The sequence below is a fragment of the Rana temporaria genome, chromosome 8 (genome assembly GCF_905171775.1).
Source record: "Rana temporaria chromosome 8, aRanTem1.1, whole genome shotgun sequence".
Classification (NCBI taxonomy): domain Eukaryota; kingdom Metazoa; phylum Chordata; class Amphibia; order Anura; family Ranidae; genus Rana; species Rana temporaria.
In genome coordinates, this window is record NC_053496.1 from 182284154 (window position 1) to 182303784 (window position 19631).

General features: G+C 45.3%; 2 protein-coding genes and 1 long non-coding RNA gene across 3 annotated transcripts in view; all 3 read right to left on the minus strand.

Moving 5' to 3' along the window:
* LOC120910202 (gastrula zinc finger protein XlCGF26.1-like) overlaps positions 1–19631 on the minus strand; it is a 1148070-nt gene that overhangs the window by 967290 nt on the left and 161149 nt on the right. The gene's annotated exons all lie outside the window — the stretch shown is intronic.
* LOC120909810 overlaps positions 1–19631 on the minus strand; it is a 71235-nt gene that overhangs the window by 24288 nt on the left and 27316 nt on the right. Inside the window, exons 6-10 of the mRNA XM_040321541.1 lie at positions 14566–14662; positions 11852–12011; positions 10535–10853; positions 4022–4166; positions 7–277 (exon numbers count right to left, since the gene is read on the minus strand). Coding sequence (XP_040177475.1) covers positions 7–277; positions 4022–4166; positions 10535–10853; positions 11852–12011; positions 14566–14662 — 992 coding nt within the window. The remainder of the gene's footprint in view (positions 1–6; positions 278–4021; positions 4167–10534; positions 10854–11851; positions 12012–14565; positions 14663–19631) is intronic.
* On the minus strand, positions 15182–18759 carry LOC120910205. Its single transcript, XR_005741408.1, has 3 exons — positions 18653–18759; positions 15328–15462; positions 15182–15210 (listed from the first exon to the last, which is right to left on the minus strand). It is a non-coding gene; the product is annotated as an uncharacterized LOC120910205 (long non-coding RNA).

Here is a 19631-nt window from a genome sequence, read left to right on the forward strand (position 1 = left end):
ATGGATCTTAGATGGACATCTGAGGTCATAGTATGGGATTTATCAGAAGGTTCCTCAGGATTAGAAGGACCCATTGATCTTAGATGGACATCTGAGGTCATAGTGCGGGATTTATCAGAAGGTTCCTCAGGATTAGAAGGATCCGTTGATGTTGCCATCCAGTAAAATGTTCCTTGTGGAGAACAATGTACAATGTCACTGTCTTTTGCAGTACAATGTGGAGATATAACAGGACGTCTCTCCGATGTATTTAGCTTGCAAAAATACTGTCCACCTGCTGAAAAACAATTTTTATATACGTTATGTTTGTTTTTATACGCCTTGTATTCAGAAGTCATGTAGATCATTCAACACTTTCCCAGAGGTCTGGCAATGAAATGGGTGCAATCATAACAGCAAACAACAAATATAAACTGTAATGCCTCGTACACACACTCGGGAATCCCGACGGGAAAAAAGAGAGCTGGTCCTCTCTTTTTATTGCCGTCGGGTTTGGCAGTTTTCCCGTTGGAAAAACTGCGAGGTAGCATACACACGGCCGGGATTCCCAGCCAAACGCTCTCCTCGCAGTTTTCCCGTCGGAAAACCCGGTCGTGTGTACGAGGCATAAGAGAATGTATGAAACAATTATTTTTCTATTCTAGATTTTTTTCTATGCTTTGCTGAATCAGGTTTACATAGAATTAAAGAGTTTGACAGTTCTTGTGGTTGAGCCATGTCCAGGAAGGAATTTCCCGTTTCTGTTAAGAAGTAAAGCTATAATACTGTATGTCTGTCTGTAGCCAACATCTGTTTCTCACCTACATAGACTTCATCTTGTGGTTTGTGGTTTAAGACCACGCCCAGAATACATTTCCTGTTCTAACTGTAACACTGTAAAAACCGGAACCTGCATTGTCAGGATGGAAGCAGATGCTTGCTAAAGAGATGACGTATGTCTTATCCTGATAAAGGAAGTCTCTCCTAAGCCCCCACTTCATCATCGTTACAAACCGGAACCTGCATTGTCAGGATGGAAGCAGATGCTTGCTAAAGAGATGTCATATGTATTATCCTGATAAAGGAAGTCCCTCCTAAGCCCCCACTTCATAGTCTTTACAAACTGCATAAATACTGTGAATCTGTGTTCACTAAACTAGAGACCTTTTGATAACACTCCGCAACTGTTCATGTGTATCATTGGGTTCTCTCTCAGATCTGATGGATCACTGAAGTGTTATTTTGCATTACCTAAGAATACACCTGGGTGGTTATATTACATATCCTCATCATAAACCATTTAGACGCCTGCTGCTTCACCAAACCCCCCACCCCCCAAAACAATAAACAATATTAAAAAAATAACACTGAAAAAAAAAAATGAAAAAGAACCTTAGTGAGGCCTGGTCCACGCAGGGCATACTACAGCGTACACCTGCGCGAGAGCCATGTTTAGCCACATAGAGATGCAAAGGTGTTCCGTGCATTTCCTTGCAGGCGGTCTCTTTTGGCGTCAATTAGGATGCAGTGGCTGCACTGCACATGTCCCTGAACTCAGGGGTCAGTCTATACCCCATTAAAATCCCTTTAGGTCAGTCTGACTGGGGGACAGACTTACCTGGTGGGATTATACTGGGGGACAGATTAACCTGGGGGATGTTACTGGAGGACAGACTGACCTGGGATTATACTGGAGGTCAGAATGACATGGGGGAATTATACTGGGGGACACATTGACCTATGGGGAAGAGGAACGGACTATATTGGGGGATAGGCTGCCATAGGGGGGATTATACTAGTGGACAGATTAACCTATGGGGGGCGGGGGGGGGGGGAAGAATTGTACTGGCGGACAGACTGACCTGGCGGAGATTACATTTGGGGGACAGAATGACCTAGTGGGAAAATACTGGGGGACAGATTGACATGGGGGGATTTGAGTAGGGAACAGACTGACCTGGAGAGATTATACTGGGGGACAGATTGACCTGGGGTAGGGAACTCTACTGGGGGAAAGACTGACCTAGGGGGCTGTACTGGGGGACAGAGTGACCTGGTAGTGATTATACTGAGGGACAGATTGACCTGGTAGGAGAGGAAAGGATTATAATGGGAATAGACTACCCTGGGAGTGATACTGGGGGACAGACTGACTTGGGGGCGGGGGATTATACTGGGGGGACCGATTGGCCTGGGGGGTGGGGAACTCTACTGGGGGAAAGACTGACCTAGGGGACTGTACTGGGGGACAGACTGACCTGATAGTAATTATACTGGGGACAAACTGACCTGGTAGTGATTATACTGGGGGACAGATTGACCTGGGGGAGAGGAAAGGATTATACCTGGGGGAGATATAATAGAGGATAGACTGACTTGGGGGGGATTATACTGGGGGACAGATTGGCCTGGGGGATGGGGAACACTATTGGAGGGAAAACTGACCTAGGGGACTGTACTGGGGGACAGACTGACCTGGTAGTGATTATACTGGGGGACAGATTGACCTGGAAGAGAGGAAATGATTATACCTGGCGGATAGACTACCCTGGGGGTGATATACTGGGGGATAGACTGACTTGGGGGGGATTATACTGGGGGACAGATTGACAAGGGGTGTGGGGAACTCAATTGGCGGAAAGACTGACCTAGTGGGCTGTATTGGGGGACAGACTGACTTGGTATTGATTATACTGGGGGACAGATTGACCTGGGGTAGAGGAAAGGATTATACTGGGGCATAGACTGTCCTGGTAGTGATTATGCTGGAGGACAGATTGACCTGTTAGCGATTATACAGGGTGACAGATTGACCTGGTAGCGATTATACTGGGGGACAGATTGACCTGGGGGAGAGGAAAGGATTTATACTGGGGGATAGACTGCCCTGGGAGTGATATATACCGGGGACAGACTAACTTGAGGGGGGGGGGATAATACTGGTGGACAGATTGACCTTAGGGGGATGGAACTGAACTAAAGAACAGAGTGACCTAGAGAGATTACTCTGTGAGACAGATCAACCTGTGGGAGGGGGAAGGATAATACTGGGGGACAGACTGACCTAAGAGATGTAATATTGGACAGATTAACACTTGGGAGATATTATACTGAAAGACAGATTGACATGGGGAGAGAGGGAAAGATTATACTGGGGGATAGACTGCCCTGGGTGGTGATTTACTGGGGGACAGACTGACTTGTAGGGGAAGGGGGGGGGGGTTATACTGAGGGACAGACTGACATGGGTGAATATATTTGGGAACAGACTGACCAGGGGGGAAGGGAAGGTTTATACTGGGGGGCAGACTGGCCTGGGGGAGGGGGGGTGTACTGGGGGGACATACAGACCTGGGAATTCTTCTTCTTCTTGATGTCCCCTAAGGTGCTCCAGGTCTTTCACAATCCTAGAAATGCCCCTGGCACATTGAAAACCATGCCCACGCTTCACTGTGGCGCACTAAGCACACAACGTTTTTTTTTGAGGTCCACTGATTAAATACAATGCCCCTGACCCAGTCTCATTTTATCTGAGGCTCTGAAGGTCTCCTGATTCTCTGTTGTTATAAAACTATTTAGAAGCCTTAGGCCCCGTACACACGGTCGGACCGAACCGATGAGAATGGTCCGATGGACCGTTTTCATCGGTTCACCGCAGAAGTGGTCTGATGTGTGTACACACCATCAGTTCAAAATCCGATCAGGTCAGAACGCGGTGACGTAAAACACACGACGTGCTGAAAAAAATTAAGTTCAATGCTTCCAAGCATGCGTCGACTTGATTCTGAGCATGCGCGGGTTTTGAACCGATGCTTTTCTGTACTAACCATTGGTTTGGTCCGATTGGGCAGCGGTCCATCGGTTCGGTTTTGAAGCATGTTTTAAAATTTTGGACCGAAGGAAAACAGACTGATAGCCTATACACACGGTCGGTTTGGTCCGATGAAACTGAACTTCGGTCCATTCTCATCGGTTCGGTCCGACCGTGTGTACGGGGCCTTAAACTTGTAGAAGTAACGTGAAGTTTCAGCTCATTACTCACTTGAACTGATATCCGGAGAAGATTCCTCCTCTTTTATTGTCACCATAAACACATCCTCCTTCATACTTTGCTGATCCCCCGTCACATACATCTCTTCTTCTTCTTCTTTCTTCACCTCGGCTTTTATAGCAATCAGTTCTTCACCCTAAAACCACAAGATTATAAAAAGCAACATCCTCAAAACCAGAAACAAAACTCAAAAACATCCTCAAAACCAGAGACCTCGGAGATGAGTATTTCATGCAATTTGGAATCATTTTTAGGCCGTATATACTCTAACTCCTCCTACCTGATGATGGTGGGGGATGGTGTGACCGTCCTGTGTGGAATCCCGGGAATACAGAGGACGGGGACATCTCTCTGGTGGGTTTCTGTAGCTGGATGACTCCACCATGGTGTCCTGGTACAGATCTTTGTGTTCTTTTGGAAACTCCTCCATCACCCCATCCTCATCATCCTCCTCTTTTATCTCTTCTTTAACCTCAACTTTAGAATCTCTCAGGTTTCCACTCTGAATATAGAATAAAAATGACATCAATGGTAACAATGCAGATAATGTACAGATCCTAATGATACTATCAGTGATTGTTCCTCATCTACCTGATGATGGTGGGGGATGGTGTGACCTTCCTGTGTGGAATCCCGGGAATACAGAGAACGGGGACATCTCTCTGGTGGGTTCCCATTACTGGATCCATCTGTAGGAAACACACACACTGACTGAATACATTGTTTCTATGTGTTTATCAGATGATGGGGGATCTAGGTGGAGCCTCCGTACTGCTCTCTCCTTTACAATAAAGTCTCCTCTTACCCGGTGATGTGAGGGGCGGCTGATTCTCCATCATGTCGTCCTTGTAGAGATCCTTGTGTCCTTCTAAAGATGGATCTTGGGATTGGCAGACGTTTTTCAAATGCTCAGATTTCCTCTTCACTACTTCATTTATCTTGTGCGGAATTAAATTATCATTAAGTACATTCCCAGAATCCTCCTCACCTCTCCGGTAAGGTCTGTGTTTTATTAATAGAGATAAGAGTGATGTCATGTGACCTCCCAGAATCCTCCTCACCTCTCCGGTCAGGTCTGTGTTTTATTAATAGAGATAAGAGTGATGTCATGTGACCTCCCAGAATCCTCCTCACCTCTCCGGTCAGGTCTGTGTTTTATTAATAGAGATAAGAGTGATGTCGTGTGACCTCCCAGAATCCTCCTCACCTCTCCGGTCAGGTCTGTATATTATTAATAGAGATGAGAGTGATGTCATGTGACCTCCCAGAATCCTCCTCACCTCTCCGGTCAGGTCTGTGTTTTATTAATAGAGATAAGAGTGACCTCCCAGAATCCTCCTCACCTCCTATGATCAGGTTTAATACCCTCCAGCTCTATCCCTCTGCCCCATATTGGCACTATATGTCCATTAAAATAGTCTGCAAGCAGATATGTATTTGCATTTTGAGTAGAGTTGGGACTGGCCAGAGAGGGATTACGTTGATGCAGTTGGTCAGCTTGAACACGTATTGCAAGAATTCCAAAATATAAAAATATGTAAATGTATATAGCAGTGTGCAGAGCGTTCATCTAAAATTTCCGTAATATTCTTTCATTCACTTGGTGATGATCCTTATCTATGTGGTCATGTTAAAAACCAGAGGCTCTGGATGGACAGCTGGATAAATGGTTCTATATTTAGGATGTATCTGGTCTATAAACCAGAGGCTCTGGATGGACAGTTGGATAAATGGCTCTATATTTAGGATGTATCCGGTCTATAAACCAGAGGCTCTGGATGGACAGTTGGATAAATGGCTCTATATTTAGGATGTATCTGGTCTATAAACTAGAGGCTCTGGATGGACAGTTGGATAAATGGCTCTATATTTTGGATGTATCTATAGCGTGTCTCCTGGAGATAAAAGACGTCACAGTGACTACCTCCTCGGTGTAATGCAGTGATGTCTCCCTCTAACCCGTTCCTCTCTCTCAGAACTTCCTGGCTTTACCTTTTATAACGCCTTGTCTTTGTCTTACATCATTTCCTGTTCCTATTTTACATCACTTCCTGTCTGAGCGTTCCACGCGCAGTAAGTGATATCGCCATCTTGTGGTGATTTTAAAAACTGCATCCTACGTTATGTTTTATTATTTTGCACTCTGCCCTGTAGCTCATTCTTCAGTTGTATATTGTTTTTTTTTTTACAGTAGAAAGATGTTATTAAATGTTTTCAAAGTACATTTTAGCAAAAAATGTCAAAAGTAGTACCACAGTTGAAGTAAATGCTTCAGTTTTATCTCATATGTTGTAGATTATGACACACGCACATTATACTTCTGTTAAAACTGAATCAATAATAAATATTTTATCTCTCTTTATACGCCCTCTGCATGATACTGATGTGTTTTGGCTCTACAGCATTTTTTTTTTTGCTCACACATTTTAAAATCTGCATTAAAGTAGGGATATTTTAATTTATCAGTAATAAAAATAATATCTAAAATATTAATTCCCTAAAATGTTAAAGTATGTGTTTTCTGAAAGCAGAGGTCCTCTACAATACAATGGAGGTAGTTGCATTTTTTTATGTTGCATGACTGTTTATCAATCTATATTTACATATTCGCCCTTTCATATGGTGTACAGTATCTCCTCCTCATTTGTTGGGAACATGACGTTATATTGAGGAATGGAGATGGACCTTTCATATGGTGTACAGTATCTCCTCCTCATTGGTTGGGAACATGACGTTATATTGAGGAATGGAGATGGACCTTTCATATGGTGTACAGTATCTCCTCCTCATTTGTTGGGAACATGACGTTATATTGAGGAATGGAGATGGACCCTTTAGATGGAACATTTAGCTGTGGAGTAGATACATCGACGATGTTGTTATGGTCATCCACTAAGTCTCCTCAATTTTTTTCCTTACTGAACGCATTTGTTGGAAACATGACGTTATATTGAGGAATGGAGATGGACCTCTCATATGGTGTACAGTATCTCCTCCTCATTTGTTGGGAACATGACGTTATATTGAGGAATGGAGATGGACCTTTCATATGGTGTACAGTATCTCCTCCTCATTTGTTGGGAACATGACGTTATATTGAGGAATGGAGATGGACCTTTCATATGGTGTACAGTATCTCCTCCTCATTGGTTGGGAACATGACGTTATATTGAGGAATGGAGATGGACCTTTCATATGGTGTACAGTATCTCCTCCTCATTTGTTGGGAACATGACGTTATATTGAGGAATGGAGATGGACCTTTCATATGGTGTACAGTATCTCCTCCTCATTTGTTGGGAACATGACGTTATATTGAGGAATGGAGATGGACCTTTCATATGATGTACAGTATCTCCTCCTCCTGCCTGACCATCCAGTCTGCTGAACGGTTCCTGTCTGTTCCTAGTTCCGGTTCCAGTCTGTTCCTAGTTCCAGTCCAGCCTGCTGAACGGTTCCAGTCTGTTCCTAGTTCCGGTTCAAGTCTGTTCCTAGTTCCAGTCCAGTCTGCTGAACGGTTCCAGTCTGTTCCTAGTTCCGGTTCCAGTCTGTTCCTAGTTCCAGTCCAGTCTGCTAAACGGTTCCAGTCTGTTCCTAGTTCCGGTTCCAGTCTATTCCTAGTTCCAGTCCATTCAGCTGAACGGTTCCAGTCTGTTCCTAGTTTCGGTTCCAGTCTATTCCTAGTTCCAGTCCATTCTGCTGAACGGTTCCAGTCTGTTCCTAGTTCCAGTCCAGTCTGCTGAACGGTTCCAGTCTGTTCCTAGTTCCAGTCCAGTCTGCTGAACAGTTCCAGTCTGTTCCTAGTTCCGGTTCCAGTCTGTTCCTAGTTCCAGTCCAGTCTGCTGAACGGTTCCAGTCTGTTCCTAGTTCCAGTCCAAACGGTTCCAGTCCGCTGAACTGAGCCTGTTTGTTCCTGGTTCCGGTCCAGTGATCCAGCTCCTGTCTGCCTAACCTGGCAGCTGCTTCAGCTTCCCAGTTCCTGAGGAGATCCTGAACGTCCGCATTACCTCTACCTCTGTTGATCCTGCCAGGCACTCGTACCACTCCTCACTCCTGCGCCTCCTGTTACTTTGCCAGGGGCCGAGAGTAGGAGCCGTAAGGGAGGCCTCCCTCTGCTATATCGGGCTCACCACCATCATGTACGCGACACTGGACCTTCAGATATCAGATATTACAGCCACATATTGTAACCAAGAACCAGGCGAGACTAGCTCAGTTGCGAACTGGAACATGAAATGTTTTATTGGAAAAGGATACAGGCTTTTTATTCACTTGAAAAGTATGTCAGTCCCCCCCCCCCCACACACAATACCCCAAATATTTACCCAAAACATCACACAATGGCTTAGATAACGAGGTAGGGCTGACTCATGGCAACCTCCCCTTCTCTAGCAACTACTAGCTGACAATGATATAATTAATATGTTAATTAACGCAGCACTTAAACTATCCCAGGGGAACAGACTGCCCGGCCACAAGGGTAAAGCAGAGTACATTACCTACATTATCCCAAGTATAAACACAGAATACCTTATTAAACAGACAATAGCAGGAGACCCCCAGCAATAGACTGTCCAGCATTGAGCTCACAACTTACAATACATATAAGTATAAACACTTTCCCAATGGTTTGCTAGGAGAAAAAGGTGTGTTAATTAGCACAATTAACAATGGTTGAAAGACCTGTAGCACCCTCTACCTAGGTAGGTGCTAAAGGCAGATTTTTGAGTGAGTGCAGGTAAATTTAGGCAGGCCTAGCCGGACGCTAGGCCTGTTTGTTTTGATCTGTGTGGGCTGGGAGTGGCTCAGAGTAGGCTGGTGACTCACGGATAGCATCACTTCCTGGTTACCTCCCTCTGGCTTCTAGAGCACGGGGTCTACAAACATTCTAAACAAAGGGCCGGTTTATTGTCCTTCAGACTCTTGGAGGGCCGGATTTTGAGTAGAAATTTTCCTGGCATCATTGTTAGTGAACATCTGGTATTAGGGGGAGGAATAGTGCCCCATTGCTGGTATCATAGGGAGTAATAGTGCTCTATTAGTTGTGTCAGTGGGAGAAATGATGCTCTATTGTCGGTGTCAGATGACACAATAGTCTCGTATCAGTGGGAGGGATAGTGCCCCAAGGGCCGGATAAAGTCAAGCAAAGTGCCGCATCCGGCCCTCGGGCCGCAGTTTGGAGACCACTGTTCTAGAGGATTCAAGAAGGGAGGAGGGGAAGAGAGGTGGAGTTGTCTGGGGTATCTCAGGGAGCCCTGACCAATCCCCAACTAGGATTAGCAGGGGGCAGATCTCCTTGGTATACCCAGGGTCAGCCCAGCTGGAGAGTTGTCTGGTGGAAGAACTGAGGATGGAGTGCTAGGCTGTCGGGGCCTTTGAGGGCGCCCCCAGTCTGGGGGGGGTGACCTTGGGCCTGGCACTCGGGTGCAGGATGGATCCCTTCAAAAACGAAGGCACCGAGAGGAGTCAAAGAGGACTGCAGGAGCTAGTGCCGCCGGGTAAGTCTTCAGGAGGGAACCACCGGTGTGTGAGGCCAGGCGGGTCGGTGAGTGACAGGCACAGTCGGGAGGCACACCTGAAAAGACCGGGAGTGTGTAGTCTGGGATGGGTGCAGAGCCAGCAGTAAGGACTGTGAAGTCACGGGCAGTGGAGTTGGGCAGCTGCAGTCAGGAGGGCTGGCAGGGCCAGAAGAGGACTTACTGGGAGCAGTAGTCCACCATAGGACAGCTAGCACTGTCCTATTTTTTTTCCTACAGGCCTGACTGAGTCAAAGTTGGGCTTAACCATGTCCTAGCTGTACCTGGAAGTGAAGCGTTGTGCAGGAGAGAATGATAGTCTGCAAGCAAGTGTTGTGCCGGAGGAGACTGGAGATGTGTCATGTACAATGAGTGTACATAGTTCTGTCCCAAAATTCTACTGTGCATCCCATATATTCCCATCCGAGTTCGAATCCCTCAATAAAAACACAAAAAAACAAACATATGAACTGTTTATTGTCTCCAAGGTGATTGGGAGGTGAATGCCAGGCTGGGCAGGGAGACAGGTGGACCACAACTTTCAGCAGCCCCTACGGGGGTACCGCTACAGACCCTTCAGACTAGTAGACAACAGGAAACCCAGGGCTCTCTCTCAATAATCAGTGTTCCTTTCACATAGATCTGTCCGAGTCCCAAGGCGGGAGAGACCATCATGGCCTCCTTAATAATGTCATTTTGTATTACATAACATCTTTCTAAAATGCTTGTAGCTCCCTCAAATTCCGGGGCCCATTGTCGGTAGGCAAGAGGTTACCATTCAGTCCCCTCCAAATGCCCTTGTCCCGGGTGAGTCCATCAGAGAGGGGCCTTGTGATACCGATCGGTAGGGGTCGTTAAATCTAGGTGTATATTGTGAGGAGTTGGGGACGTCATACACCGTTAGGACTTGAGGCCTGACGGATGGTGCCACTGATCTTTTTTGGAATGACATGATAACGCGCATGATTTCCATTCGCATTTCACATACCAATGATGGATCGACGCGATCCATTTGTGGAATCAAACTTTTCGCAAAGGCCTCGCTTTCAAAAGGGTCCCTTTGCCGGGTATCTATTATTTTTTTGAACACATCCACAAATTCCTGAGCCTGCTCTCGAACGTTTCTCTTTTTTGATTTTTTGCATTGTGTCGTCGACTCGGGCTCGGGGGTTGTTAATGAAATTTCTGGGGTGTCATCCTCATCGCCCTCAAAAAGCGGTTGGGGCTCTTCCACATCTTGTGGTTCTTCTGGAACCTGCATTTCATTAAGTTCGTTGTCACTCTCAGAGTCCATGTTGCTTTGAGGCCTAAAAAAAAATGATAATATAAAAAACAAATATTATTCCTTGAGAGCTTTACAAGTTGTTATACAGTGGATCCACGGATTACGAGCATAATCCATTCCAGGAGAATGCTCGTAATCCAAAGTGTAAACACGGCTTCCCCGTTCTTCACTGTGGCGGCAGCATCGATCGTGTGATCCCTTTTATAGGGTAACACGATCGATGACGTCACACCTACAGCCACACCCCCCATACAGTTGTAAACACACTTCAGGTCACACATAACCCCTTCAGCGCCCCCTGTGGTTAACTCCCAAACTGCAATTGTCATTTTCACAATAAACAATGCATTTTTAATGCATTTTTTGCTGTGAAAATGACAATGGTCCCAAAAATGTGTCAAAATTGTCCGAAGTGTCCGCCATAATGTCACAGTCACGAAAAAAAACGCTGATCGCCGCCATTAGTAGTAAAAACATTTTTTTTTATAAAAATGCAATAAAACTATCCCCTATTTTGTAAACGCTATAAATTTTGCGCAAACCAACCGATAAACGCTTATTGCGATTTTTTTTTACCAAAAATAGGTAGAGGAATACGTATCGGCCTAAACTGAGGAATTTTTTTTTTATATATTTTTGGGGGATATTTATTATAGCAAAAAGTAAAAAATAGCACATGCAATTAAATTCGCATGTGCTGCGCTATATAAGTTTTTTCATTCATTCATTCAAAATTCTTGCTCTATTTTTGTTTATAGCGCAAAAAATAAAACCCGCAAAGGTGATCAAATACCACCAAAAGAAAGCTCTATTTGTGGGAAAAAAAGGACACCAATTTTGTTTGGGAGCCACGTCGCACGACCGCGCAATTGTCAGTTAAAGCGACGCAGTGCCGAATCGCAAAAAGGGGCAAGGTCCTTTAGCTGCATTTTGGTCCGGGTCTTAAGTGGTTAAAGTTGCTTGTCTTTCAAAATGCTTGTTAACCACGTTACTCGTAAACCAAGGTTCCACTGTACTTACTCTTTCAGCCCCATGAGGGGCTTCAAAAACATCAGTTCTTTATAATAGCAGTACGTTCGAGAGGTTTTCCCGCCTGAACCACTTTTTCTGAGCTTCTGCTTTTTATATTCTCTCCTAAAGTTGTCACGCATTGCTTTCCATCGTGTTTTCATTGCTTTAACTGTAAGATAAAATACATTTTGATGTGTTTTTCTTTTTACAGATAATTTGCCACAGAAAATAGCTACATATCTCTACATTATGAATTTTGCACATGAATATCTACCGTTAGTGAGATTGCAAAGCCAACCTGTGATGCTACCTGGAATGCCTATTCCAATTAAAGAGAAATGGGATGGAGTTGCCCAGCATTTCTGGAGGAAAACCAACTTTCCCAACTGCCTGGGAGCAATTGATGGCAAACCCTGTCGCAGTGAAAGTCGATATTTCAACTACAAAAAGTTGCTGATGGCTCTGGTAGATGCAGATTATAAATCTCTGTTTGTTGAAATTAATAGCATTTGGGAGCTGTGCAGACTCTACGGTCTTCCAGGATTCGAAATTCGGAAAGCGTCTTGCTGCAAATCAACTTGACTTGCCTGATAACCGACCATTACCCGGAACAAAAAGTCCTGCTATGCCTTTTTTGTTTTTGTGGCTGATGAGGCATTCGCTGTCAATGAACATCTAATGAAGCCCTACTCACAGAGGAATCTCGACCCCTCAAACCAATCAATCAATCTAAAAGGTCGAAAATGCATGCAGAGTAGTAAAGGCAGCATGTGTGCTACATAATTTTGTACGGGATGGAGATGGCGTTAATTTTGAAGACACATTGTCACACAATTTAGAACCTGCTGATTTTGCTCATGTCCGTCGCGTAAGAGTGGGTTACACAATAAGGGAATCAGTTGGTAGACTATTTTGTGAGCCCTGTTGGTGCACCAAGTTGGCAAGGAGATATGATTTGATCCTTTCAAATTCAATTTACCCCTACATTGTAAAGTTGCTTGGAACTTTTGTTTTGTTTAGTTGGTGTATTCTTGTATATACTTTGATCAATTGGCAGTTGGTTTTGTTTTACCAATTCTGCATATTTTGAAATGTTACACATTTGCTAGCAGGCATGTAATAAGACATTTTAGCAATGAACATTTTTAATTATAAATCACCTAGCAACAACCCCTTAATCTCAATCGCATAGTCCCTATCCCATAGTCACAACCCCCTAATCTCAATCCTCAATCACAACCCCCTAGTCCCCTTTCCTTAATCTCAATCCCATAGTCCCCATCCCTTAGTCACAAGCCCCTAGTCCCAGCCCCTAATCTCAATCCCCTAGTCCCCATCCCCTAGTCAGGACCCTCTAGTCACAAGCCCCTAGTCCCCATCCCCTAGTCACAAGCCCCTAATCTCAATCCCCATCCCATAGTCTCAACCCCTTAATCTCAATCCGCTAGTCCCCATCCCATAGTCTCAACCCCTTAATCTCAATCCCCTAGTCCCCATCTGATAGTCTCGACCCCTTAATCTCAATCCCCTAGTCCCCATCCCATAGTCTCAACCCCTTAATCTCAATCCGCTAGTCCCCATCCCATAGTCTCGACCCCTTAATCTCAATCCCCCAGTCCCCATCCCATAGTCTCAACCCCTTAATCTCAATCCCCTAATCTCCATACCCTAGTCACAAATCCCCCCCAGTCACAATCCCTGCACCCTTGCACTTACTTTTACTGGCTTTTTGTTGTTGCCGAAGAATACTCCAATGTGAGTTGTGATGGGCAGCTATTGCCTCCCAGGCTTTGTGTTTTTTGTTCCTGTTGGAATAGTAGGCGTTGTTCAGATCCCACAGCTCAGGATGGATACGTACGGAGTGAATGAATTCTTCTGGCTCAAGTGCTGCATAATTTGGTACGGGAAAGAGATGGCGTTAATTTTGAAGGCACATTGTCACACAATTGAGAACCTGCTGATCATGTCCGTCTTCCAAGAGTGGCTTACACAATAAGGGATCAGTTGACAGACTATTTTTTTGAGCCCGTCTGGTGCACTAAGTTGGCAAGGAGATATGATGTGATCCTTACAAACCCAATTTACCCCAACATTGTAAAGTTGCTTGGACCTTTTTTGTTTAGTAGTTGTATTCCCAATCCCCTAATCTCAATATTCTAGTCCCAATCACCCAATCTCAATATTCTAGTCCCAATCGCCCAATCTCAATATTCTAGTCCCAATCGCCCAATCTCAATATTCTAGTCCCAATCCCCTAATCGCAATATTCTGGTCCCAATCCCCCAATCGCAATATTCTGGTCCCAATCCCCCAATCTCAATATTCTAGTACCAATCTCTGAATCTCAGTGCCCTAATCCCAATATTCTAGTCCCAATCCCGCAATCTCAATATTCTAGTCCCAATCTCTGAATCTCAATCCCCTAACCCCAATATTCTAGTCCCAATCTCAATGGAGAGGGGTGCTTTTGAGATGCTTTCGAAGCTCTTCCCATTCATCTCAATGGAGAGGAGCGCTTTGAGGTGCTTTTTTAAGGGCTCAACAGATGCTGTTTGCGGGACTTTTTTCACCGCCCTGCCAGAGCACCGCCCCAGTGTGAAAGCATCCAATGATAGTAATGGGAAGCAGTTTTCATGAGCTTTTCAGGCGCTTTTTTTTTTTGTGCAAAAACGCCTCAGTGTGAAAGGGGGGGTCTTAAACTTGTAGAAGTTAAAATTACTCACTTGAGCTGATATCTGGAGAAGATTCCTCCCTTTTATTGGTATCCATAACCTCGCCCTCCTTCATACATTGCTGATCGCCCATCACATACGTCTCAAACTAAAACCACAAGATGATAAAAAGAAACATCCTTAAAACATGAGCACCAACACCCAGAGACCTCAGAGATGATGACCTCATACAGCTTGGAATCATTTTCAAGTCGTAGATGTTCCAACTCCACCTACCTGATGATGGTGAGGGATGGTGTGACCTTCCTGTGTGGAACCCCGGGAATACAGAGGATGGGGACATCCCTCTAGGGGGTTTTTGTAGCTGGATGACTCCACCATGGTGTCCTGGTACAGATCTTTGTGTCCTTTTAGAAACTCCTCCATCACCCCATCCTCATCATCCTCCTCTTTTATCTCTTCTTTAACATCAACTGTAGGAACACTCTGGCTCCCTTTCTAAACATATGATAAAAAAAACATCAAGTGTAACGATGCAGATAATGTACAGATCCTAATGATACTATCAGTAATTGTTCATCATCAGTGATTGTTCCTCACCTACCTGATGATGATGATGAGGGATGATGTGATCCTCCTGTGTGGAATACAGAGGACGGGGACATCTCTCTGGTGGGTTCCCATTACTGGATCCATCTGTAGGAAACACACACACTGACTGAATACATTGTTTCTATGTGTTTATCAGATGATGGGGGGGTCTAGGTGGACCCTCCGTACTGCTCTCTCCTTTACAATAAAGTCTCCTCTTACCCGGTGATGTGAGGGGCGGCTGATTCTCCATCGTGACGTCCTTGTAGAGATCCTCGCGTCCTTCTAAAGATGGATCATGGGATTGGAAGTCTGTTTTTTAACTGTCCAGATTTCCTCTTCACTACTTCCTTTATCCTGTGCAGAATTAAATTATCATTTAGTACATTCCCAGAATCCTGTATATAGGAGGTTTACGGTCTATAAACCAGAGGTTCTGGAAGGACAGTTGGATAAATGGTTCTATATTTAGGATGTATCCGGTCTATAAACCAGAGGCTCTGGATGGACAGTTGGATACATACACGGTTCTATATTTAGGACGTATCTATAGTGTAGGGTTGTCACCTGTCCGGGTCTTGAATCATGTGCCTGGGTTTCGTACTGCTTGACACTCAGGCACATTAATCAGCCCAGACCTGGGATAGACCATTCAGGCAGGGGGGAATCCAACGCACACCACATCTGTCTCTCTAGCACCCCCCCCTTCAGTCTTCTGCAGGGTCTCTCTGATCTCTGACTCAACCCCCCAATGCTCAGTCCAGATAATGTGATGTCATTGATGACCATTCATGTAACTCTGTGTTTATGTGGTTTAATTGTAACTTCTGATTGTAAAGACTCAGAGCCTGGATAACATGGGGATACATGAATTGTCATCAATGACCTTCACATCATCTGTACATACAGAATGCTGGGGGCTGGCTTACAGTATATAGAAATGTACTTCTTGATCACTTCCCAGTCTCCAACTCCCCCCAGCTTGGATCACCCCCAGATCGCTTCATACACACATCACTAAGAGCTGCTTCCTACCCTCCAGCTGAGGGACATCATTCCATGATCACTTATCTTCCCAACATCGCTCCCTGGTCACCCTACAGACACTGCAAGAGATCCTTCCATATTCTGCCACTGCCACCCCCTCCACACTCCTCTCCTGTACATACTGCCCCCACCATCCCCTCCACACTCCTCTCCTGTACATACTGCCCTCATCATCCCCTGCACACTCCTCTCCTGTACATACTGCCCCCATCATCCCCTGCACACTCCTCTCCTGTACATACTGCCCCCACCATCCCCTCCACACTTTATTTTCATATCAGCAACAAAAAGGACCAATACCCTGTACTAGAACAATGCCTCACTTTGATAGACAACTGGATGACGGAGAGTCACCTTAAACTCAATGGATCAAAAACAGAACTCCTTCTACTCCATGCAAACTGAAAGAGACTTGCCAGATCGACATGGACGCCACCGCCCGTCTTGGGACAAACCATCACCCCTAGCACCAAAGTCAAAAGCCTCTGAGTCATTTTTGACTCTGACATGACAATGGATGCACAAATAGGATCAGTAGTTAGCGGATCCCACCATCTTCTACGTCTACTACGAACACTCGTTCCCTTCATCCCGAAAGAATACACAGCAGTAGTGGTAGGGACAATTATCAACTCTAGGCTCGATTATGCAAACTCCCTTTACCTCGGACTCCCAAAATATCAGATTGCCCGTCTCCAAGTCGTCCAGAACACGGCGGCACGACTGGTAACAGGAAAAAAAAAAACTGGGAATCAATCACTCCCTCCCCGAGATCCCTCCATTGGCTGGCCATTAAGGACCGAGTCACATTTAAGGCCCTCTGCCTGACGCACAAATGTGTACATGGAATCGCCCCCCAATAATTAGGTCAGAAAATAAAATATCAAAACCCCAATCGCGTTCTTCGATCAACTAGCCAAAAACGACTACAAAATCCCCAAGGCCCGCTACAAAGGAGAACGAAGATTTGCAGTTCAAGGACCTCCACTGTGAAACGCGTTACCAACTAACATCCAAACGGAAGTGAATCACCAGGCCTTCAGGAAAAAACTCAAGACCCACCTATTCTGAAGGCTAAATAGAAGGAAAATGGATGCCAAGCGCCTTGAGGCGATTCAGTTCGCATTTGTAGCGCTATACAAGTTATTCACTCACTCACACTCCTCTCCTGTACATACTGCTCACTGTCATATCTTTTACACTCCTCTCCTGTACATACTGCCCCCATCATACCCTCCACGCTCCTCTCCTGTACATACTTCCCCATCATCCCCTCTGCACTCCTCTCCTGTACATACTGCCCCCATCATACCCTCCACGCTCCTCTCCTGTACATACTTCCCCATCATCCCCTCTGCACTCCTCTCCTGTACATAATGCCCCCATCATCCCCTCCACACTCCTCTCCTGTACATACTGCTCACTGTCATATCTTTTACACTCCTCTCGTGTACATACTGCCCCCATCTTATCCTCCGCACTCCTCTCCTGTACATACTGGTCACTCTCATACCCTCCACACTCCTCTTCTTCACATACGGCCCACTGTCATACCCTCCACACTCCTCTCCTGCAGATCCAGATGTAAGGGAAAACTTCAGAATCAGATGTAAAGGACAACCAACCCTGTGCATTAAGATGTAGAAGGGGAACTCTTGAGGTTAACTCCATATGATTAGAAATGTTATTTAATCACAAAAATATAAGTATAGGACAAGATTCACAAAGCACTTACGCCGACGTATAACAAGTTACGCCGACGTAAGTGCAAATGTGCGCCGTCATATCTGTGCGCCAGACCCACAAACTAATATGCACCTAAAAACAGGCTACACCCCGCCGACGTAGCTTGCTTACGCCGGCGTAGAGTGGGCGCACATTTAGGCTGGGAGCATGGTGCCGCTCCCATTGATTAGCCATTCAAACACAAGCCGGCGTATTGTGCGTTGGACGTGTGCCTGGCTGGGCGTACGTTATGTTCACGGCGTAAGCAGTGATCCGGCGTAGCTTAGGCAGTTGTGCCGGCGTGGTTATGAGCAGGCGCAGGGGGGTGGGTCCACGTCACGGCATATGCGCAGTTTGTGATACGTACTTGTCTAGCGCTCGCCCCATCATTTGCATGGGGACACGCCTCATTTGCATGGGGTCACGCCCACTTTCACCTACGCCAGCGTACGCCTTCGAAACCCACGCCACGCTGGCGCAGCGTTGGGAGCACTGGCAAGCTGAATACAATGCTTGCCTCTCTGCGCTGCGTTGGCTTATCGTACAGTGTTTGCTCTACGGCGGCGTAATGTGCGCCCTGCTTTCTGTGAATATGGGCCATAGTGTATTCTACATAAAAAATTGCTGTGCATTGCTTTGTACAGAGGTAATGAATTTAATGTACTACAAAAAAAATTTAAAATTGGCGCACGCTGCTGAAGGGTTTGGCTTGAGGAAAAGGTGGCAACCCTACTATAGCGTGTCTACTGGAGATAAAAGACGTCACATGGCCTACCTCCTCTGTATAATGCAGCGACGTCTCCTCTCTCGACCTCGCTCGTCTCTCTCTCTCAGAACTTCCTGTATTTACCTTATATAATGCCTTGTCTTTGTCTTACATCACTTCCTGTTCCTACCTTACATCACTTCCTGCCTGAGCATACCATGCACAGTAAGTAGTATCGCCATCTTGTGGTGATTTTAGTAACTACACCCTATGTTATGTTTACGTATTTTGCCCTCTGCCCATAAGCTCATTCTTCAGTTATACACTGTTTTGTTTTGTTTTTAATAGTAGAAAAGTGTTATTAAAAGTTCTCAAAGTACGATTTAGCATAAAATGTCAAAAGTAGTACCACATTTTAAGCAAATTCTTCAGATATACAGTTGTGTTCAAAATTATTCAACCCCCCAATGCTGTAAAGGGTTTTAGGGAATTTAGGGGGTAATCCACAAAGATCCGGCGTAACTTAATTTTTTCCATTTAAGTTACACTGCCTTAAAATTTCTACCTAAGTGCCCGATCCACAAAGCACTTACCTAGAAAGTTTTGGCTGTGTAACTTAAATTCCACTGGCGCAAGGCGTTCCTATTTTCATGGGGGCGATTCCCATTTAAATTAGGCGCGCTCCCGCGCCGGCCGTACTGCGCATGCTCGTGACATCATTTTCCCCGACGTGCATAGCACGAAATTACGTTACGCCGAGCTTTGTGGATTGCGACGGGCCAATAAATTTGCGTCGAAAAAAAAAAAAAAAGATACGGCACAAAAAAAAAATTCAAAACAAAAAAAAAAATCGCGTCGCTGGACAGAAGGGTCTGTTTTTACAAGGTGTAAACAGTTTACACTTTGTAAAAGCAGCCCTAATTTTGCGTTTGCAAACTAAAACTTACGGAGAAAAAACGAAGCTGAAAAGTGCTAATTTGCATACCCGAGGCGGCATTTCGACACAAAATGCCCCCAGCGGCGGATGCGGTACTGCATCCTAAGATCC